General features: G+C 37.3%; 3 protein-coding genes across 8 annotated transcripts; all 3 read right to left on the minus strand.

Annotated features, from left to right (window-relative positions):
• Positions 1-2,902: 2,902 nt before the first annotated feature.
• Positions 2,903-8,647, minus strand: LOC137739787 (DEAD-box ATP-dependent RNA helicase 14). The gene is made up of 9 exons (XM_068479499.2): positions 8,422-8,647; positions 7,574-7,905; positions 7,314-7,463; positions 6,584-6,652; positions 5,794-6,063; positions 4,782-5,132; positions 4,241-4,518; positions 3,575-3,919; positions 2,903-3,440 (listed from the first exon to the last, which is right to left on the minus strand). Exons 2-9 carry the CDS (start codon positions 7,886-7,888, stop codon positions 3,191-3,193), a joined length of 2,028 nt encoding a protein of 675 aa, XP_068335600.2. The 5' UTR covers positions 7,889-7,905; positions 8,422-8,647; the 3' UTR covers positions 2,903-3,190.
• A 930-nt stretch (positions 8,648-9,577) lies between these two features.
• Positions 9,578-15,050, minus strand: LOC137738680 (DNA (cytosine-5)-methyltransferase DRM2). 4 transcript variants are annotated; one of them, XM_068478154.2, is made up of 10 exons: positions 14,556-15,050; positions 13,654-13,749; positions 13,214-13,333; positions 12,801-12,900; positions 12,679-12,725; positions 12,188-12,376; positions 11,836-11,932; positions 11,126-11,217; positions 10,316-11,035; positions 9,578-10,218 (listed from the first exon to the last, which is right to left on the minus strand). In XM_068478154.2, the coding sequence occupies exons 2-10, from the start codon at positions 13,654-13,656 to the stop codon at positions 9,784-9,786; spliced, it is 1,803 nt and encodes a 600-aa protein (XP_068334255.2). In that variant the 5' UTR covers positions 13,657-13,749; positions 14,556-15,050; the 3' UTR covers positions 9,578-9,783. The 4 variants fall into 4 exon arrangements, with proteins under 4 accessions (XP_068334255.2, XP_068334254.2, XP_088556637.1 ...); XM_068478153.2 differs by having other exon boundaries at positions 13,654-13,697; positions 14,556-14,998; XM_088700511.1 differs by having other exon boundaries at positions 13,654-13,736; positions 14,556-14,899.
• An 836-nt stretch (positions 15,051-15,886) lies between these two features.
• Positions 15,887-20,015, minus strand: SK13 (shaggy-like kinase 13). Of its 3 annotated transcripts, none has more exons than XM_068478156.2 (13): positions 19,788-20,015; positions 19,512-19,699; positions 19,311-19,403; positions 18,443-18,502; positions 18,068-18,340; positions 17,706-17,780; positions 17,557-17,613; positions 17,220-17,360; positions 17,056-17,106; positions 16,839-16,934; positions 16,662-16,745; positions 16,238-16,340; positions 15,887-16,145 (listed from the first exon to the last, which is right to left on the minus strand). In XM_068478156.2, the coding sequence occupies exons 2-13, from the start codon at positions 19,626-19,628 to the stop codon at positions 16,063-16,065; spliced, it is 1,233 nt and encodes a 410-aa protein (XP_068334257.2). In that variant the 5' UTR covers positions 19,629-19,699; positions 19,788-20,015; the 3' UTR covers positions 15,887-16,062. The 3 variants fall into 3 exon arrangements, with proteins under 3 accessions (XP_068334257.2, XP_068334259.2, XP_068334258.2); XM_068478158.2 differs by having other exon boundaries at positions 19,512-19,642; positions 19,788-19,990; XM_068478157.2 differs by having other exon boundaries at positions 19,512-19,642; positions 19,743-19,990.
• Between the last annotated feature and the right edge of the window lie 4,095 nt (positions 20,016-24,110).

Genomic DNA, 24,110 nt, shown 5'->3' on the forward strand with positions numbered 1-24,110 from the left:
TTTTTTTGAAACAAAAAATTGAAATTTTTTTTTTTTAAATAAAACATAAAACATATATAAGGAATAATCATTTGGTCGTTAGACTGGCCTTGTATTTTAGGGAAATTCTAAGACAGGTTTGTGACACATGGTGGACATGTATTGTTCATGATTGTTTTATGACGTGACATATCATATTTAAAATAATGTGTTTCATAGTGTATTTAGTTTTTATAAAACTACAGCCGTCGATGGCAAATCTAACTGTAAATGCCAACTAGAAATATGCTCAAAATAACACCAAAAATCTAATTGTATACCTAAGAGACAAGCGCCTCCCATTAAATCACTTTTTCATAAATGACATTTTTTTTTTTTTGGCATTTTCCAATTAAGAAAAAACATATTTCCGGCCCCTTTTAAATAAATTGTAGCTTTAAAAGCTGCATTTTAATTATGAAAGAGTCAAGTAGCTAGCTAGGAGCCAAGGAATTATCCTTCTTTTTATTTTTTATTTTTTTTTTAACAAACGATAGTATATACTAAGGGAGATAGGGGAGTGGGCTAAGCCTCATACTGGGCTAGTCATAATAATATGGTTCAACTTCGCTTTTGGAGAAAATCGAATATAAGATCTCTTACAAGGAATACTACAAGATTGTAATACTAAGTGGCAACTAAGGAATTATCTTAAAGACCTCCCAAATAATTTTACTATCAAATGATTTTTTTCATTCGTATCTTTTTCAAGAAATGATAAGGGGCTCTCTATGGACTCTCTGCCCCCTCATGTTTTTTGTATAAAATTTTATAACATAAGTATCAAAATTAACATTAAACTATTAAGTGATAGAAAGTCTATGAAAAGTCCCCTAAGCATTTCTCGTCTTTTTTTTTCACCTCATCTAGCTAATCTAAGTCACACTTAATAATCGTAACTGCATATTTGGAAGGTGTTCATAACAAGTATATATGGAAAATGTTAATCACTTGCCTTGGCATAATTTTAATTGGCTCAAATATTGACCATACATGCATTTTGTAAGGCTCAAGTAATTGAATCTCATAGTTAAAAACATCCATATCCGAAACTTACCATTTAAAAAAAAAAAAACAAATAGTTTTGTAATAATTCGACTCATAAAATAATAAGAAAAATAACTTATAAACTAAGTATTTGGGCAATGAAGTAATTTTCAGCTGGGTTTTGTAACAATATATTTATCTCAAAACATCCAGTGCACTTCTTTTTTTTGTAACTGAAGTTTTGAATGCATCCTCCTAAATTGGTATCTAATTTAATGGATATATATTTATTTTTATAATATTTAAGGTATTACCAAAATTTTGCATTGGATTTTATATTTTCTACCGTTACGAAGCAATTGCCACATTGTTAAAGGCCATTCTCTAGCATAAAACTATTTGACTATGTTAGTTATTTATTTTCTTGATTTATTCACTTTAAAAAAAAAATATTTCCACTTCACATTCTATAAGAGAAAATTTTCAATATGTCAGAAGCACCGTCTGGTGCATCAAGAGTCATAATACAATTAGCTGGAATTTTTTAAAAAAAAATTCAATTAATTGTATCATTACACTTGGTATACAAGGCGGTGTTTCTAGTACACTGAAAAATCTCTCATTATCATTGAATTTGGGAAATTTTATTAGCATTAAAAATAAGTTGTCACTTATTACACTTCTTATCGTGAGGGCTGTGTTTTAGCAATAATTAATTTTAATTTTAATGTGCTTTATTTTTAGTAAAAATGGCATAGTAAATAAATTTAAAAAGTCAATTATATTGGCTTTATTTTTCGCTGTATTGAGCATGAGAAACATTCCCCAATTCAGTACCTTTTGTCTCTTTAACCGCTGAAATAGATAAAGCAATATTTTACCTTTCACCTGAAATTTAACAAACATTTTAGTTGCGATTTGTTTAGACTTAAAAATACTTGTCGAAACTGGGAAGCTTTAGTATTTACTAACATAAAAAGTAAACAAAAGGTGAATTATAAGAACTTTGGCCTCATCACAAAGAGGGTGACAAACATGAGTAGGAATGTCCGACCATGTTATTTGTTGATATCTTGAACAAAAGCAAAGCATAAGATGCCTTATGTTTTACTTCACTTGACTCTACGCAACTTACACAGTATCCGAACTTCACTAGTCATGCAACCTTACCAAAATTTCTCTCGTAGAGAGGATGTAATTTTTCTTAGTCTGCCGCCTTTTACTTCGCCTCACCCCACCCTAATGTCACCGGCATAAGAACCACCAAGAGGATCCTCGCCAGATTCTCTTTGTGAGGATCTTAAGAATCCTCCAATCACATTCATTCATTGTACATTGTGCGGTCAAAAATCATTGTAAATTTTTTTTTATTTAAAATTAAATATAAACAATACTTGACAAAAATTGATCGCACATTGTACGATGAACATGTGATTAAAGGATCCCTGAAATCCTCATAAAGAGCATCCGGCGAGGATCCTCTCTCTAAGAACTAAACTAGTCAAGCAACCACATAAGAAGTGCATCATTTGTTCCTCTGTTGGGAGGAATCTGTGTTGGTTTAATTTCCCACATGACCAAATCTGTTTCCAATTTTCAATTGAAGGCGAAGCAAATAATTCGAATTACGTAATTGCTTAATAAGCCATCAATTTACTCCTAAACTTGTAGGTCACCCAAAATTTAGAAAGAATTTTCATTGTGTTGAAACATAGCAAGGTATACCATATATCATCATAAAAATAGTTGGGTTCTTAAATAAAGATTTGCAATCACTTATATTATGATATTTGGTGGACAGACCGTATTCTAATACTGAAAAATCTCTCCAAAATTGAGACTAAAAAAAAGTGAATTTCCGTCCAATTTGCTCTCAAAAGAAGTCACATGCCAAATGTGTCAAAAAGTAAACAAACAATGAATTAGATTTAGATAATAACAGTGCTAATGATTACTATAATTAATTAATCTGCATTTCATAGAAACTACAAATTGATTACACGTAAAAATATTAACTAAAACCAGTAATATTACTCTGCTGCATATTTGTTCCCTTCTTTTTTTTCCAAAAATCGAGAGACCAAAAATGGAGACCAGGAGAGAGAGAGAGAGAGAGAGAGGAGGTTCAGCAAGGGTACATCAAAAACAAATGACAGCACCAGAGCAGATGGCGGTAGACGTGAAATTACTCTGGATGTATCATGCCCTCCTCAGCTTCCTCAGCACTGCGTTTACGTGGAGGCGACAACCGCCCCCTCTCCCGCTCCCGTTCCCGTTCCATCATTGATTTGTGGAAACTCCAACCACCAGCAGAGCCTCCACCTGTTGGCAGAGCCTTGCTAAACCTCTCAGGACTACGGCTACGGGCTCTATATCCTGACGCCTTGACAGGGCTGGGACTGCAGCCTCTGTCATACCCATTGGTTTGACCATACCTGTCACATACAAGAAAATGCATTTCCAACCATCACTTCTCAAAGTACTACCATCGCATGTTTAGCACATCTGACATAACGAGCAAGCAACGTAATTAAACAGCCTGAATTTATATGTAATTATTTGACCATACCTGCCAGAAGAGGGAGTAAATCCATTTCCTCCTCCCCTTCCACCATCCCTTCCACCATAACTTGAATCATTTCGCCCACCACGACCCCCATCACGACCACCACTGGGCCCAGAACCCCAACGTCTGAACCGGTTCATCCCACCACCACGGGAAGCTAGCTCACGAACTTCTGGGGGGACGCGCTGATTAGCCCCTTCCAAAACTTTGATGAGATCTGATGCATACTTAGCATCCTGATCACCGAAAAATGTGTAAGCCAGGCCAGTAGCGCCCGCCCTTCCAGTTCTCCCAATCCTGTGAACATAATCCTCTACTCCAGTAGGGAAGTCGTAGTTGATAACCACCCTGTAACAAAAATTACCACGACAAAGACAATCCTCCTATCAGAAGGGGACACCACAGAAAAATTTGCTTAAATAGATAGCCAAACAAAAACTAACTACTCGTTCTTAAAATGACCCTGACAAATACAATCCTCGTATCAGAAGGGAACACCGCAGAATAATAAGGACCCACATAATTCAATTGAATTGTTGCCTACTCTTGCCACTTGACTAAAAACCTTACATTTGAAAGAAAGACAGGTGATTCACCAAACCACAGAACCAACATATATTTCAATTCTAACAGAACAAATATGTGACAATAAGCTGGGAAGTACAAAACCTTATGTCCTTGATGTCCAATCCTCGAGCTGCAACATCAGTTGCTACAAGAATTGGAGTCCTTCCAGAGCGAAATTGATTCAACACATAATCCCTCTCACTCTGAGATTTGTCGCCATGAATTGCAGCAGCTCCAAACTGGCGGGTTAGGTTGCGAGAAAGTTGATCGCACATCTTCTTGGTTGAACAAAAGATTATTATCTTCGATCCTGGCTCTTGAGATCGCAAAAGCTGCTCCAGTCGTCTGTGCTTCTCCATTGACGTCAGTACTTCAACATACTGTAAGACAGGATATGATTTTTTGTTAAGCTGTATGCCAAGTTAAAGACTATACAAAACATAAATCATACAAAAAAAATTGATAGTTAAGTCCACGCTGGGTGGAGGGAACAAATATGTAAATAATTTTTATCCTCTTTAGAACTTCTTAATTGATCATCGTGATCACCTAGAGTGATATCCTAACATATAAGGAAACATGCACATGATAAGCCAACATACAATGGACTAAAACATGGACAGCATTGCTGAAGTTAACGTACCTGTGTGATAGACTTATTCGCAACCAGTTCATCAACATTGCCAATGTTAACCTGAACAGGTTTGACCAGCAGATCAGCTGCAATCTTCCGAACCTCCTTCGGCCAAGTTGCTGTATACATTAGGGTCTGGCGACGAGCAGGTATCTCCTTCACAATCTTCCTTATTTGTGGTTCAAACCCCATGTCCAGCATCCGGTCAGCCTCATCCAACACTAAGTAAGAAACTTGATGGAGACTGATTCTCTTCATTTCAAGAATATCATTCAAGCGACCAGGAGTGGCAACCACAACATCTGCTCCTCGGTCAATATCTCTCAACTGTGGACCCTTTGGAGCTCCTCCATACAAACACTACACACAAAAAAAGCAAAAAAAATCATTTAATTAGATAAAACAATATTAAATGGACCTCCTCCATTTAATTCTTAAAAAATCTCGAAGTTCAAGATGTTGGTGGAATAACATGTCTAGATTAGATTCTAAAACTAAAGAGGGGGCCCAGCCGAAGCCCTTAGAAGGTCATCACTATAATCAATTATTCTAGAGCGAAACATGGCCAAAACACTCCATAATAAAATATTACTTTCCCTGAGGAAAAAGCCCAAAACAAAGAAAACACAATGAACCACTTATATATTGAACAAGATTTTGTAAGGCATGTGACCGTTTAAGTTACTACAACTTGAAGAAGAAAGCCAATTGAGTTGATATAACCAGCAAGGTCAAGTTGGTCGATGAAGTCACTGCATGTCAACCTAGTTTCACAGTGGCCAGGTTCTACATTAGGGAGTCAGTTTGAGTAGTCCATAGTTAAGAGTCTAATAAGTTGAGTCGGGCAGCATTGGTGTTTAATAATAACCATAATTGCAACTCTCTAAATGCACATGCATGACAATATTTAACTATATGATGTATGCACACAAACGCATATGCAGCATCAAACAATACCATTCTTGAAGACATTTTTATTGTTTATCCTGGAAAAACATAAAAAGGACCAGAAGATACATACCACACAAGATATCCTTGACGATTTCCCGAACTTCACTGCCTCATCTTGAATCTGTGTTGCCAGCTCCCTAGTTGGTGATAACACCAATACAGTTGGACCCATCTGAGGGTTATTGCGGGCGCGCTTGAGATGGATAAATCCTGGAAGTAAATACCCCAAGGTCTTCCCGGAACCAGTTTTAGCAATGGCTACTATATCTCTACTCTGAAGAGCAACCGGCCAAGACTGTGCTTGAATTGGAGTTGGGGCAGAGAAACCTTCTTTTTGTACCTGGAAAAAGAAAAAATTCCAGGAACCCCCATAAGCAGAGGTACTGGCTTCAAGATTTTGATTTTTTTTTTCTTTTTGGCCTTATGGAACAGTGGAATGGCAGAAGAAGCAACACCCCCATTGCAGGCGACCAAAGCTTGCAACAGCAAGCTGGAGCATGAGGAGGCCTCTTCTTTCATTCGGACCGAGTGGCAGACTGAATCACCAACAGCAGTCCCAGCCACAAACTTGGGTGATTTGGAAAGCCCTTCCCAAAAATTTGTCCACGCAAAAGGGCGCTCCAAATTAAATGCAAGCCCCCACAAAGAGGGCAGCACAGCGTACGACATTAGCTCCTCCCAGGAGCAAATATCGCACCTGCGACAAAAAGTACAGATGGCAAAATAAATAACATGAGTCTGAAACTCAACATTGGACCTCTAGCAATCACAAAACTTTGCACAAAACACTCGGGTTACTTACACTAATGGCCACCAGTATTACACAAAAGAAACACAAAAACATAAGCATAATTCAATACCTCTCTAAGAATCTCAGATGGGAAGCCAGTAGATTCAAATGAAGTAAACGGTGGAGGCACATTATCACCCTAGCAAAAGAGGTAAATCAAATGACTCTGTGAGTATATCAAAAGTTGGTACAAGACAGCCAAGGACTAGAACTCAAGAAAAACAAAAGAAACATTTAAAAAGGCATAACAGCAACTAGCTAACAAAATCACGGATTCACCTTAGTAGCTTACTAGCCACAAAATTTAATAATAAAAGTAATAATAATACTCTCTAACGATAACAATGATAAACTAGAGAGAGAGAGAGAGAGAGAGAGAGAGAGAGAGAGAAGAGTGATGACGTAACTCCATTGAAGACTCCTAAAACAATCAGCTGATCACATTCACGTATGAGAAGCATCTCTCACTGTGCAAGACCAGTGCATTTTGCACCATAACTCTTTAATTGAAGATTCAAACCATGACTCTATAAAACCACAACTACAACAATACACACATACAAATTATGCACAACCCCAAGAGAAATTCTTAATGCAACAAAATGATCAGGCTAACCTAACCAATCCCAATGCAAAAGTGTGCGGGCAGAAGATATAAAGATTTAAACCAGACCCTACGGAGAAAAGATAGACAGTAAAAGAAACTAAACAGAATGACCAAGTACAATATACAAACAAGAAAAAAAAACAATATGAACACTATGATATCAAGCTTGTATAAGAAATTTGTTAATACTCACAACAACAGATATTTCATGTCGGCGACTATAAGCCTCAGCAGACAAACCGCTTCCAATGTCTGATCCATTTCCTTTCACAGAAGATCCTCCATGTGCACTTAGTGTCCCACTCGGGGTATTATGAGAAGACACTGTTGCACTTCTTGCAGTCTAATGCACAACCAAGAAAACCATATCAGTTCCCATAAGAAAAATTTACCAAGCAGGTTGCAGGGAGCTGTAACTGTGTAAGAAGTCACCCAAGTAGCAAGCTTACTTACCTGCTGATTTCTTGATCCTGTGTCAAACTTGGACACACCATTGCTGCCTCTGCCATACCTATCATCTCCCTCATCAGGGCGACGTTGTCCTTGTGAAGATTGATGAACGTGAACTGAAGAGCTTATAGACTGTGCTGAAGAAGGCTTTGATGGACCAACTGAACCCGTCGGCCTATCATATTGGGTGACATTGGTCTCGGGGTTCCAGAAGTAAAGATACCCAGTTTTACCATCAACTAGTCCTCTCCATGGTTTGGGAAGAGTTGGGTCCTCCGGTGCATATCGAGGACCAGCGGCAGTTGCAGTGGCAGCCATGGGAAGAGTGCACTACCCTATAACATTTATAAAAAAAAAGGAGAAAATGCATCTATAAGTAACAAATTGAGATCAAGATAAAACCAATCAATGAATATGTCAAGCAAATCACATGCTTATGGGAAAAGTATTTCGAAAAACATGAAAAACGTACGCTACATGATACAAAATTAAAGCCCAAAAGTCTGACAGAACAAAAAAAAAAGAGATTACATGTATGGGTTTTACACCGACCAAGTGTCAAATAAGCTTATCTCCCGTTTGGCTCCCGAGAAAATAACAAAAACGAAGGAATACAAAAGCAAAAACCAACAAAAGCAAGCAATTATCAATCATTCTACAAAATCAAGCACAGCATGCAATTAAAGGTCACAACTTTCTCTCCCTATCCTTTTCGGACATGCAAAAGACCCTAGAACCAACTCAATCGAATCACGAATTTGAATTGACCTAACAGAACGAAAATGCAAAGTTCAGATCTAAGAGATCTACAGAGACGGGAGGTAGATGGTTAACGACGGAGAGAATCGGACCTGACGGCGACGTTTTGGAGAGCAGAAGGAACGAGAAAAGCTCCGATGGGATCTGATGGCGGAACCCCCTGGCTGCGAGAAAGTGAGACACTACGCTTCCGAAGGGGTAGAAGCGTAGAGAAGAAGAGAGAGAGAGAAGGGAAGGATCCAATAGGTTATTTATAGAAATGTCGGCCGTATACTTGGGTTTGGTGCGTTTATTTTTTTATTATTTATTTTTAATTTTGAGTTCGTTTTAATTTGACCATTTTGTTTTTTATTTTTTTATTTTTTTTATATTCCCTCAACAAAATACAGGTTGGTTGGTACCTGGAAATTTCTCTAGGAGTACAACTCGGACGGTTTGGGAAGTCAATTCAAGTCTAGTTTGAACTTTTACAATTTGAACTTAGGTCGGTCTGATGGCAATAATTAGTATGTTTTTGTTCGGGTTGGGTTAGGTCATCTAGAATTCGGGTTACGTGACATTTTGACATCTTTTTAAAGTTTTATTCTCCTACAGATATGTCAAATTAAATTATTATTTTATTATTTTATAAAATAAATTATTAAACTATTAAAATTTAATAAATGATATTTAAAGTTTAATCAGTAATCTGTTCACCTTCCTTGATTGAAAAGAAGAAAAAAAAGATAGGAATGCATCGATCAACTCAACATTAATTATAATAAATGATTAAACTAATTTAAAATTAATAAAATACATTTAATAATTAATAAATATACATTTGAAGCTGTTATCAAATTTGGCAGCAAACTCTTTTGCTATCAATCCATGTCATCGCCATATAGGATTTGGCACTTCGGTTGGAAAATATTAGTATGGTCTTTTTTTACTGTTATATTTGATGGGTACATTTTAACATCTCCTTTGAAGACGCTCTTATTCTGCTAAAAGCAGTCAAAAGCAATATTGTTTTTTGTTGCCAAAGAAACTCGTCCAAACACACCCCTTGTATAATAAAGGCCTGGACCAATATGTAATTAAAATGATATTACTGGTTTGGAACTCGAATTCTTATTTGTTCTAATCAACTGAACAAATGCAAATTTGACCCGAAACCAAGAAAAAGAAATGAATTAAGACCATTAGTTAACATGGAGTTCGATCCATTAGGTTCTTCAACTTGTTTGGAAAAGAAACGAGAGACAAGAATGAGCACTAACTAAAACCTCATTTATAAGCAGGTTCGAAACTCCAATTAGTACAATTGTTTGTTCCTCGTGAACAAAAGTCAAAACTTTTGCACAGGGGGATTAAATAGAATCGGATTACCACAAGTAACCAGCCGACCGCACTTAGTGGGATAAGACTTGGTTGTTGTTGTTTATTACCACAAGTAACCAGGAAATTGAATCGAATCAATTGTTTCTTCCCATCATGCTCTTAACTAAGTCCAATATCCGGAAGTAGTCGTAAAAAAGGGAAGACTCCTTACCCTCCAGTCCATCACGATGGTGCCGGTTGCTGCCTGCTAGATTGTTGCATGGACTCCCACCAACCACCAGATCAAATCCACCGAACTCGCTCATGTACTGCTCAAGGCAATCACCATTCAGCTGCTGCACGTCAACAAGGTGCTGCAACCTCCCCTTCTGGTTGGTTTGCTCCCACCAACTGCTCACAACGTTTCTGTTCACTTCTGAGATCTCTACGGAGACAACGTTCTTCAGAGGGACACCAAGCCGGTGAAGGGCCACTTCAGCTCCACCAATGCCAGTAAAGAGGGAGAGGACGTTGATGCCACTGGGAAACATATCTTTGAGCACAGACAGATGATATGCCACAGTGTCAACCTGCAACAAGTTCAAATCATAAGTAAAATGCTAATGAAACTTAGGAAACTTTTGAGAGAGATTAAAATGCTAATGAAACGTAGAAGTAATTCATTACCTGGAAGGAGTTCCCAAGTGACTTGTATCTGTCAGTCCGGCTTATTCCCCTTGTATGGTTCTTTGGGAATCCCAAAAGCATCTCCACCTCATCAGGCTCGAGTGGGGCGACCTTGTTTCTCCCTACCCACACCAGATTCCACTTGCGGCATTCATCAAGGACATACTTCTGGACTCGCTCTGGTGGTTCCCCATCATATTGCTCAAGAGCCTTCCTGATCCTCTCAGTCAACTTGGCACTCGCAATACACGTTTGCAAGCAGTTTAGCTTTTCTCGCTTGTCCCAAGAAGGCCACCATTTCCTTGTCAAGGGAAATGCCTTGGATATGGCATCTGGGGGCTGTGGCATGAGAGGAAACCTGTTCTGGATTGGGAGATTGTGAACATAACCTCTCTTCCTTGCAGCAGCACAAAAGTACTTTGAGTCCACAAACTCCGGCTGCACATCATACAGGAAGCGGGAGATGGTGGTCCAAACCCCTTTAGGAGCTAGTGCGACATTCTCATAGTAGAAGTATGGAGGTCCTACAGCTGCCTCTGGAAGAGTCCTATGTGTCAGCACATATGGATCACTTGGGGTGCCAAACCCAACCATTGGATTTGGGAGATGAACTGTCTCATCATCATCCCCTTGGTTTCCACCAAGCCGCATCTGCTTCTTTTTCTTCTTTAGCATCTCAAACTCAAGAAGTTTCCTCTTCTTGTCTAGATGTGATCTAGGCTGTAAAAATGAAACAACAATCACGATCTATAAAAGTGATTATGAAAGAAAAAACAGAAAACGGTTATCATATTCTATATCAGCAAATACCTTCTCTTCAACCGCAAAAAAGACATCTTCTGTCCGTGCCATTTGAGCAGCACATATAAAATCAGTCAACTCAGCAACAGTGGAGTCTGTACCTGCAATGTTGAAGGGAGAAATAGGGCTAAGGAAGGAGAAACAGGCAATCAAAATTCTACTAGAACTGAGAAGGAAACTTGAGAAAGTGTGGCACAGGCTTAACTAGCAGAAAGTGGTTTACTGCCCAGAATCCTAGCAGGGCATATAGCTAGGAAGGATGTTACTTTGGCCCCCAGATCATATATAAAAGACATTCTAGTCAACATAATCCAAGAAATTCTTCTGACTATGCATTTGGTTCGTGATAAAATTATACCAAAAGTAAATAAACAACATTTTACAGGATATCAACTTAATCATCCAAATCAAAGCAAAAGTAGCTAACTGGAGATGCGGACATGCATTTGTGGGCACACAACTATGATCCCGGCTACCCACAAGGAAAGCAATACATTTTTCAAATATTGAAGGTGAGATGATAGACACTAAAAGATTGTACTTTTTATCTATTTTTCTGGAGTCTAAAGTTATACCAGAAGTAAATAAGTAGCATTTTCCAGGATTTCAACATAATCATCCAAAAAGAACCAAAGCATAACTAACTGGAGATGTGGACAGGAAAATGACAAAAGCAACACAAATCAACATTATGCATATATATAAAACTAAACGTATACCACATCTTTCAATTGCTATTAAGGCCTCCTCCCTTGTGTAACCCATATTGACCAAGGTCTGTATCTTCCCTTTCTCCGATGTAGGATTTATAATTTCCTGCAAAATAGGTAAATGAAATTTCTATGAGATACACACATGTGTGACATGTCTTTGACTCTTTGTCACGAACCCACTATCCTGTGTGTATTGGCATATTAGCACATAAATAGTACGAGACACGATTTAATGACATTGGAAAGCGATGTAATGTTTTTGTTGTTTGAAGGATTGGGGAAACAGAAAATGAAAAGCTTGGCAAAAAAGGGAAAAACCAATATAACATACAACTTGTTAGTAAGGCCAATGACCTACCTCGGTATCAGAAAAGCCATCCAAGTCTGAAAAATCATCCAGAAAGCTCTCATCGTAATCATCGAGAGAGAAGCCATCAGAATCAACTTCATGTGGTTCTACTTCCTGTGGTGTTTCTACTTCCTGCAGCGTTTCTACTTCCTGCGGCGTTTCTACTTCCTGCTGTTCTTCAGGGGAACTCTCAAGAGCCTGCAAAAATTATTATCAAGAAAACTCTCAGGGCAGGAAAACTTGTGTTTGTAAGATATGTGACCCATTCATCTTGATAATTTCTTATAGGATCGCATGTAATTTTGATTTAACAGAACTCACTTAATACTAGTCAAGATAATACAATAAGTAAGGAATCCAGTCTTACAGCCATATTCGGCAAACAATAAATGTAAATCCTTTAGTGCATGGACTAGTATTAAGTGCTGTTATACCAAACTCACAAACCCAAATAATCAATATCGTAAAAATAAGTATCTAAAGCAGAAATCTTGACTCACTGAATATGTGAGGAGGGTTTCCAGAATTGAATCTGTGTTTTCTTCTCCTGGATATTCCATCAGAGTGGTGTTAGCATTCATATCAAAAATTTTACTGAAATGAAATGATACAATGATCTAACCATGTTCCTGAATTGCCTTGACAACCATCTTTTCAGAAAATCCCATCCCCACAAAGTGATTAAGAACTTTGGTATTGGAGGGACCGGCAGATGAGCTCCCCTTCAAGAAGAAAGAGGAATTGTGTGTTAATTATGTAACAACATTAATATCCCATTTAAATAATCATCAGTTATCCTTAAATGTTTGCAAACTCATCGAAAGTGATAAAAGTATAAAGAAGTAAATTCAGAAATTTTCAATGGAGAAATGCCTAAATATCACTAAGAGGCATTATGTGCAGTTAATTACATACACAACAGGAGTATTTCATCTATGCCCCAGATGACACTATGAGTGTATATATTGTTTTAGCCATCTCCAAAAACATATTCAAATCAAAGAAGACATTTTAGAACTAATGCACAAATGTTACCTCCCCAGATATCACAATAGCTTCTCCACCAACTGTCAAACTTGAAGTAGACAACGTAAAGTTCTCAATTTCCAGCTCATCATCAGTATTCCAGTCAAAATCATTACTGTATTCACCATCCTGCACAAGTTTATATTATACACGTAAACAATTAAAAGAAGTAAAAGGCCTCTTTTTATATATAGAAGAAAGGACCGTTTTAGTCAACAAAGGGTCACTCAAACACTACAACCATAGTTCACCAACAATACAACTCTAAACTAGCTAAACAGTCCAAATCATAAAACCAAAAAATCAGCTGCTGAATTCCCACATGTTTGGAATAAAAAAAGGGTCAGTCAAGCCCAACAAATTGAGTAAATTAAAAATGAAGAGTGACTAAACATCAGCAAAGGACTAAATGAAATGAATGAATAAAAACTTAGTCAGAAAACAAATACCATTTCTCTGTAAGCTGTGTTTGGCCCACGCAGCGATTTCCAAGCTGTCCGAGTAATACACGGAAAGAATAAGTGCCAAACAACTGCAAATTTTGACTATAAAAGCCAATAAATATATTAATTACCCAACTTCTGCAAGAGGCTTTATAGTAGACAATTGAGATTGCACATTCATGACTAAGATGTATCGTGTAGAGTTAGAATTGGAGTTGACTAGTACTGATACAGCAAGAACACGATACGATGAACAGTGCCCTTTTCAAAATAAATTCAAGAATCCCGAAACGGCGCAGCATACATTTCCAAGAGTACAGCATCCACTACGGTACAAGTTCAAAATATCCCTCAGCATGCTAAATACACTCAGATTTTGATTAGATTCTTTAAGCACGGCCAAACCTGTTTGAATAGACCCAACCACATCCCCCCTTCCCCACCCCCACCCCCCCCCAAAAAAAGAAAAAAAACATACTTCCTAATTTCAGGATTTGAAAGACACCATAACATCCACAAAACCCTAAAGCACCCATCTTTCTGCAATACCAAACACAATAGAAAACAATCTTTACTCTCTAGAATTGTAAGCCGTAAAACCCCATTTTGTTTATTTACACAAATTGAGGCAAATGCAGAAGAAAATATTTCACAATTTCTCCTCCCTTCAAATAATGAAAGAAAAACAAAAATTCTAAAACCACTGTTCCATCCCTTCATGTCCTACTTTTCTTGGCAACCAAACAGTGTATTTCATCAGTGGCATAGAGAAAATTCCCAATCTTTCACATAAACACAAAATAAAAACCCTAACCAACGACAAAAACAACACCACCAGTAAATACCCACAACTCAAAATTGCGATTAAAAACAAAAAAAGGAAACAGCTTTGGTCAAAGAAAGCTTACCTCCGCGGGAGGGGCCTCTCTGATAAGCTCTCCTCGCAAATACCGGCAATGCACTTCGCCTCCGTCAAAGCCTCCCCTTGCGGCCTTGCACGGAGAATGCGAAGAAAGCTCCGCCGCTGATATGAGAACCCGCAGAAGAAACTCGCCGGGAAACGATAAAAGCTCGATGGAGGGAAATCTAGAGAGAGAAAGTCTATGAGTCTAGAGAGAGCCGTTGCAGGTCAAATCACAGAATTGCGTAGACAGTCCGTGGACATATTTCGTAACGCGAACCAGAGCGCCGATGAGGAAGGAAGATGGAGCGCCCGGTGCGCGCTTGGAACCACGCACAACGACACGCCGTTGGGTGAAATTCTTTCAAATACTCCGCGGTTTATTTTTTAATATTTTCTTTTTACGAAAATTTATAAATTAGTCTACAAAAATTAGCTTCCGGTCCTCTCAAAATTGTTTTTTAAAGTTTCTGACGTTATGTTTAGGAGTGTAAATAGCGTCTCTCTTTTATTTAATCGATTAATCTATGTTAGTGGGAAAAGCAAAAGTGGGGTCCATTTTATGGAATTCCTGCTTTTGCTTTTGTTAGGTGAAGTGGTAAAATGTGGTGAAATGAGAAAGTAAGTTAATTTCATACTCTCGAGAGTATGAAATTAAAGATTCTTGTTGCTCCCTAGTGGATGGTGACATAAGCAAAAGTTGAGAAAAATAAATATTCTATCAGAACGGTTCTTATCTCAACCACTTTTTTACCTATAACTCATCACGTGATGAGAGAAACAAATATATACAATTCTTATCTCAACCACTTTTTTATCTTTGACTCATCTAATCACGTGACGAGAGAATCTATAACTAACCTAATCATATGACAAGAAAAAAAGACTTGAACTTGTAAACACACGACATCGAATAATCTTTCCATCTCAAGAGATTTAACATTTCACTTCTTACTTTTAACTTTTGTGTAATTAATCAAGAAACTACAAGAAGCTAATTTGCAAGATTACCAAATTTTAGTAAACAAAAGCAATGTAGCTTTAACAAGAATCATAATATTTTTGTGGTGTTAACATTCACAGAGTGCAAATAATTGTTCCTAATTTGGACTGTAAAATTGCTCAGTTCATTATTTATTTTCCTTTCGAACATGTTTTCGTTGGTATTTTTGTAGTCTTTTCTTCCAAGCGTCACAAGTAAATCAAATCAGCCATCATGGCTAGCAAATATTGGCCGACGGTGGCAACGGTCCGTCACCACCGTCGGCTCTAGCAGCGATCAAAACAACCCACCTGAGTTATCAAATTTGGAGAGAGAGAGAGAGAGAGAGAGAGAGAGAGAGAGAGAGAGAGATTCTATTAATTAAGTCGATAAACTTAGTACATACATGATCCATTCACTCATCAGAGTCTTAGTAGTGTAATATGCCGGATCGAAAAACCATAAATACAGCGAAGGAGGTGCATTACAATGGTACGGTTGATACACACGGATTTGTCTTGGCGAGGATTATCTAGGTACCTAGAAAGGCACATTGCTTTCGGGCATGCTCGGGTACCAGTTTGGACAGAAGCTCGAGAGTTGCTCCTTTCAGCTCTGCATAATCAATCATCATTTGAAGCACGCAATATCAGCAGCATGTTATGTACATGGACAGGCATATGCAATCACAGAAACGAAGAACAAACCTTGGGGCTTGAAGTTGAAGAGCGGAGGCAAAGGGCGTCCATTAGGAAGACGAGTACTAGGATCACGGAGTTGGTCAAAAAATGGGTGGACAAGGACCTCGAGCTGCCAAAATAAACAATTACAGTTGATGCTTTGATATTTAAAACAGACATAAAATAGTTCATTACACGGAGACAACGTGATTTGCATTTCTTATTAATAGAAATGGAGGTCCACCGTAACTTTCTTGATTATGATTCTCTGAAGTTACTATATTATAGACCCACAAGAATTGAAGTTCAAGGGAACAAAAAGTTGAACATTCAGTATCCGTTCGGATAGGATGGGGTGAAGGGAGAGAGAAGATATGAGAAGAACTAAATCCTCACTCCTCATACTTTTACAGTTTGCGTATGACAACTTTGAAAGAAAATGGCTACTTACAGCAGTGAATCTTAGGCTTGGAGAATATTGAAGCAGTCTTGACACAAGATCTACTGCTTCTGGAGGCATGCGCTTGTGGAATATCTGCACGCAAAGAAGATAATAAGAACGAAAATAGCATGCAAAAGTATCACAGAAGAAATGAAAAATTCCCTCAACTAGGAACTAGAAACTCACTTTGTGCCAAGGGTGAGCCTTGATTTGTGGGAATTTGAATTCTGTATAATTCGGGTTCATACATTTGATTTCCTCACGAGTTGGTGTGCCCAGTACCTAATTACATAGAAGCAATGCTAATTCAGTTCACATTGCATAATGTAATTGATCAAGATTTTGAGTTGATCACATGATAGATACATACTTTCCACCGTGCACAAGGTCACAAGAACTTTACCTTAATAATCTCAACAAGCTGATCAACTCCACTTTCACCTGGGAAGAGAGGCTACAGCATCGAGGATCGCCATTAACAAAGAGGGCAAAAAACAACCAAATGTGAATTCATCTTTGGCTAAAAACTAAGAGAATAGGTAGAACTTTTTATACAGTATAGACTACCTGTCCAAGAAGCAGTTCAGCAAGAACACAACCTACAGACCATATGTCAATGGCAGTAGTGTATTCAGTTGCTCCAAATATGAGTTCAGGTGCTCGATAATAACGAGAGCAAATATATGATATGTTTGGTTCGCCTTTGACCTGTCATGGATAATGATAGAAATGGGTCAACGACACTTAGCGTCATCTGCATAAGCATGAAAAAGAAAACAAGTACAGTAATGCATTCAAAATTGTATTGGGGATGGGGATTTATGAAATCATATATGCGTTGTATATTGCTCTGAAACTAATAAATGTCTACACTAAGATATAAGACTCTAGAAGAAGAGAATACCAGGACTTTTGCACTTCCAAAATCACAGAGCTTAACTTGATGAGTATGGGGATTAACCTGAAACAACAAATTGTAGCGGAAATACAATTAAGCATAAAAGAAGTAATATAAAAAAAGGTAAAAAAAAGAATAGAGATTCAGGTACGAACCAAGAGATTCTGCGGCTTAATGTCTCTGTGGCATACTCCAATGCCTCCATGAATATATGCCAGAGCTCGACAAATCTGACAAAAATGAAAATCGAGCAAAATAAAATTACCAAAAGAACTTTTAATCGTTGACTCTAAGACTTATTGATATTTCCAGAAAACCCCAACAGCTTTGTCATACATGTTTACTCCTAGAATAACTTTTGCACTAAAAATATTTTTCTATTTAGTTTCTGACCTTTCAAATGAAGTTTTCTTCAAGTGAGGACTACAAATTGAATAATTAGAAGAAGACTAAGATAAAGGTGGATTACAATAAAACTACAGCCATTAATACAGATAGTCCAAAGAAGAGCAACTACCTGATAAGTATACAGTTTCACATATAGCATAGGCATCCTCTGATTGGCCTTGCTATAGTGTTTTGACACACGATAAACAGTCTCGGGTACATATTCAAGCACGAGATTTAGATAGAGCTCATCCTTATCCGTTGTAGAAAAGAAACAATGTTTGAGTGACACAACATTAGGATGGTCAAGAAGACGCATTGTTTGCAATTCTCTGTTCTTGTATCTCTTGTCTTGCAAAACCTTCTTGATTGCAACAGTTTCTCCAGTTTCTAGGCATTTAGCCTACAAAGTGATATGTGAAATTCAAGACGGGTTAGCCTTCCTATTATAAAAGTTTCTTTCTCTTCATAATAACTAGCTTAGAAACTGTAATGCAGACATTACCTGAAATACAATACCAAATGAGCCTTGTCCAACAACACGCTCTGCCATGTAACTTATGGTCTGCACAATGAATCAGAGAGGATTTAATACTAAGAGCTTCGACATGTCAGATATGAGTTTGAGATACTTTAACTTAAATATATAACCGACACTATTAAATATATCAAGTTTCTAGCATGATGTAGTATTTTAACTTGTAAGGACACAAAAATTGAAACACTCCTGTTTGAGGTTAAACAAATACTGAGTTGTGAGACCTTCTATGCCTTTTGGTTTTAAGTTAAATTCATCTGTTTGTTGAAACTTAGATATTCTGCGCTGACCATGGCCAGCCAAAATGAATGCCTAACTGGGAGTTTATGAGCACATGGTTTCTGTATATATCACATCAGTAACAGAAGTTGAGGTTCCAACCCAAAACCAATTGGAAACGTGGGAGTGGCATCTCCTTATAAGCCTATGCAAGGTTCCCTCAGCATTCCCATGTGCGACAACTCTTCACCTCCACACATGGCCCTCGCGTGTGGCTACACTGTAAGCCAAACACATGGAAAACACATATTGGGTGACCTGCTTTAATACCGCTAAGGAAGTTGAGGTTCCATCCCGAAACCAAATGGCAACGGGTGGAGGAGCCCAACTCCTTATAAGCCTATGAAAGGTTCCTTAACTTTCCGTCCTCAAAAACAACATATGCTACGAGTTCAACAGCTAAAATATCCAAAATAGTCCTAAAATTACTCCCCGCGATAAAAGCAAAGAACATCCTTGAATTCATGTCATAAAGTAATGCAATTTAACCATTCCTTAGTTCTACATCTTAACCAGAAGCAATTCAACTACGATTACAAAACTCAGCACAATGCACCTGCTTCGGCTGACCATTTCGACCACCGATCGTAGTCACAATAATGTGCCCCGTTTCAGTTCCATTCCCATTCACCACAGCTGCTTCTATTTCCTAACAAAAAAGAAACAAACTTTCAACACCAAAATAAAATCACAAACAAATATACATATATATATAGAAAAATACAGAAAAACAATAATTCAACAATAAATAACCAACCTTTTCATCTTTGATCTTCATGTCATTAATCTCCTCCGGCAACTTATCAGCAAACATCGCGCTGCCGCCCGGATTTTTAACCGCCGAAGCAGCAGGTGCCGTACCAGCTGAAGCCATATGTATCTTCTACTCTGTAAACCAAAAGGCTCACGCTTTCAACGTCTACGGGAGCTACTGAACTTTATAATCTGAAATCTCGAAGAACAAAAATCAGAAATCAGAAATCAGAACCTGTTTGGTTCCCGAGAAAATTACAGCTGAAGCCTGAAACCAAACCTTTCGAGCTGCAAGTCGCTCGCATTCTGCATTAGCAAGCTCGCCGATCCGAACAACTCGAACACTGAGGAGCTGGGCGAGAGAGAAGCCCTAGAGATTTTAGAGAGAGAGAGAGAGATTGGCGTTCGCAATTTCAGAGACGTTTTCTTTGCGAGTGTTGACTGAGGGAGACCCCTTGGATCCTCTGTGCATTTCTGATTTCTGAACAAACAGTGGCGGGACCCAACCGGTTTTATCAAATCTAGTTATGAACTAGTTGATGTCCATTGCTTTGAGAACTGAATTTAACACGTGGCGGTGAGCTGGACGATTTGCTGACTTGGCGTGTGTGCGTGTACACAATAGTGTAGTCTTGGGAAAGGATTTGGATCCTCTCATGAGCAAAGGAGATAGAGCCTCCTGACCCAAATACACGGACTGTTGAATTTTGATCCAACTGCTATAATTATTATAACTTTTAGATGGATCCCCTATTTGCTACCGTTGGATCAAAATCCAACAACCCGTGTGTTTGAGTCAGGAGGATATGTCTTCCTTGCTTAGGAGAGGATCCAAATTTTAATGACACAGATTCCCTGATTTGGTCCTTGCTTAGGAGAGGATCCAAATTTCAATAGCACAAATTTCCTGATTTGGTGGATTAGGAGGAATAGATTCGGAGAGGATCTTCATCTATAATTATTATAACTTTTAGATAACCCGTGTGTTTGGGTCAGGATGATCTGTCTCCCTTGCTTAGGAGAGGATCCGTCTCCCTTGCTTAGGAGAGGATCCAAATTTCAATGGCACACTCCCTTGCTTAGGAGAGGATCCAAATTTCAATGGCACAGATCCAAAGAGGATCTTCATCCATATTGGTTCTTTGGTCCATGTACGAACACATGAACATTGATATGTTAATCTTTTATTTATTTTATTTTTTTAAAGGACAACTGGTGGCAAGCCACGGTTATCCACCATTTTCGGAGCCCGGGAAGACTAACAGAGGTATTTTAGCCTCCTCTGGCCACAAGTTTGGTACCATCAGTGGGTTTCGAACTCAAGACCTCCAGTTTTTAATTTAAATGAAGCCTCGTAATCTGCCATTTACCACTGAGCCACCAGCTTGTGGTTAAGTTAATCTTTTTTTTTTTTTGGTAATATTAAGGGTTGGATGCATCTAGGCCTGACAAAAAGGTTGTATTTGTTGTATTTGTATTATTTTCATGTCATACTCATTATCTTCATAAATCGTGTCGTGTCATACTCGTTATCTTAATGAGTTATTAACAAATGACTCGATAACGACACGACTCGTCAATATATCGTATTGTTTCGTGTCAGGTTAACAGGTCATGCAAGAAATTGTTATGCCTAATGTATAAATCTGGAAAACGATATTTTATTAGGTTCTTAATGGGTGATCCAACAATAATCTGACTCGTTAACAAATTTTTAATAAGTTGAATCGAAATCTGTTATTTTCATATTATACATATTAATTAATAGATCGTGTAAAAAGTTATCGACATTAGGCTCAAGAAATTATTGGGTGCAGTTCTGGTTGCATAAGTTTAAGATTTAGCAACAACCATTGAGATTGATCTAACGGCAATACTACTGATGTGTAAATAACGTGTGCTTATTGGAATGTGCACTGGAGACCCGTTGTCGTTGTTTGAATACGGGCTCAGCAACATGCTACTGAAAGGCCACTAATTCCCCGTCCAATTAGCCCAATACGAATATAGAAAGCCCAAATGCTATCCTGTTTCTTTGATCACTGTTTGATTTTTTTGGTCGAATATCATTGTTTGATTGCTTGATTTTTTCTTTTTTTTTTAAGGAAAACTAATGAAATGGCTTGAAAATTATCAATGATAAGGATAAAATAAATGATAAAGTGAATAGTACTAGGATTGATTTTTTAGTGTAAAAATATGATTTTTCGTTAAAATGAACAGTACCGTTGACTTTTCATTAAAACTCCTTTTCTTTTTTAGGTCATGTGCATGGTTTGCATAGGAATCGGAAAGGGATTTGAACAACGTAAATGATGATATTCAATCGTGTTAACAATGTCCATATTCAACGGATATTTTTTTTTGATATGTTGTTGATATTGTGTCAATATTATTAATATGTATGACGTTAATATTCGGTATAAATTTGTCATCTATTTTGTGTGAGTTGCTCTTTCTATTTCTGCACAACCCATGCGCACGACCCACATTTTATCAAATTTCTGATAAATAAACTGTTATCGAAAATGACATTGCCCTTCTTGAAGGGGGTCATTATTTTTCCAAAAAAAAAATATTATAAATATTCGTTTAATTCACTGCTCAAACTCGAGTTTATAGAAGCAAGAGAAAGAAAACATTGAATTTGTAATTCAAAAGCAACTAATTGTATATAATATATCACAAATTTTGTATCTTGTAAATTACGACTCCTTGTAATCATCATTGAGTTTGATAATTTATTGCGTGACCCGTTAATCTGATAAGAATATGACTCGTTATCGGGTTCTGTTAAACATTCCATTAACAAGTTTGATACGACATAATTGATCATTAAGATAATGGATATGACAAGAAAACGATACAAAAACGATAAACATGATCCGTTTGCTAGGCCTAATCAACACCCTATAGTCTTATTCTGCTTATCATAAACAAATTATTAAAAACATAATTAAGCTTATGAGACGGCGTGATCAGTGTAACCTTGATACCATTCGTGCACGAGCAAGCTATTTAGCTAGAGTAGTCTGTTTTCAATTCAAACATTGCGTCTTCTACCAGCGAAGTTTAATATTTACTAATTTTATATTGCTGATGAAGTGACCTTAAGCAGCCACAATGTACACTTTCATCACGGAATTAAGGAGCAAAATCGTAATTTCAGGTATGGGAACCAAGACAGTTTGTGAATCTTAGATATGCTATGAGTCGTATTTCGGTGATTTCGTAACACCGTCACAAGCATCATTTTACTATACGTTCATGTTATAACACGTGACCTATTATCTGAAGTCCTTATTAAAAATTCTTAATTATGCGATATAAAATGACTTGAAGTCCTTATTAAAAGAAGCATTTTTATTATGTTTCTTTCATGAAACACTTTAAGTATTTTTTTCAAGAAGCACTTACATGTTTACTAAAATTTTTTATATGTTTTTAATTGAAGAATCAAGATTTCATCATAAAATCAATTTGAAAATGTTTGACTTAGAAAGTTAAAAGTTCTTAATTATGCGGTATAAAATGACTTGAAGTCCTTCTTAAAAGAAACACTTTCAGTGTGTTTCTTTCATGAAACACTTTAAGTGTTTTCCAAGAAGTACTTGCACGTTTACGAAATTTTTTGATATGTTTCTAATTAAAGAAAATCGAGGTTCTATCATAAAATCAATTAGCAATATGGTGAGTAGTCCACCTATTTACATGCACATGCAAGGTCTTTTCCCTGATGTGGGATTGAACGCTCAACACCTTCTCTCACGTGTGATTAATTTTCAAGCATAACATGTCGCCAACACAAATCGGGTGACATAAAAACACGTGTGACCTTTGAGCTTCACACGCGAGACAACTTACTCTAATACTATAAAGAAGTTAAGATTTCACCATAAAACTAATTCGCAATGTAGAAAGTAGCCTAACTACTCATAAGCACATACAAAATGCCTTTTTTTTTTTTTTATAAGCGATAGCGTTAGTAGGTTAAAATGTTAAATATTAAGAGGAGAAGAACGATGGAGATTGAACCATTCAAAATGCATAAGCATTACTGCTTTCCGCTCCGCATAAGCCTTTACTGAAAACGTCTTATGAGCAAAAACAGTTATTTAAAGAAGCGGAACCAAAAGACCCAGTACCTATACTAACCCGTCTAGTGAAATCGGTTTTACTTATGATCAATAGGGTTGGCTCAAAAAAAGGAACCAAGTCGCAGGGAAAGGCATGAACATATGATGATGAAGTTTACTACGTAGTGTTGTGTTGATATAGATATACCAATCCCAAAAGCAATGCAACTGATTCAACGGTTTTGTCATGAACGATAATATCATTCACATGCATGCATGATTGATGATGCAACGCACGTCACCTTCGCCCCCAGATTTTTCTAGAACTTTAGCAGATTACAATTAATCCGTGTTTTTCTGTATTTATGAAAATTACGACCACTATTAGGCCAAAGAAAAAATAAAATAAAATTCACAAGTCAATAATTGTGCCATGTCCTCTGCCGCTTTTATTGGCTTCCAAGAGAATTTTAATGCGTTCTGTGATACCCTGCATGCATGTCAGAAATTTTCTTTTCTAAAAAGAA

This window comes from Pyrus communis, chromosome 9 (genome assembly GCF_041283825.1).
Source record: "Pyrus communis isolate YQ-2024b chromosome 9, ASM4128382v1, whole genome shotgun sequence".
NCBI lineage: Eukaryota > Viridiplantae > Streptophyta > Magnoliopsida > Rosales > Rosaceae > Pyrus > Pyrus communis.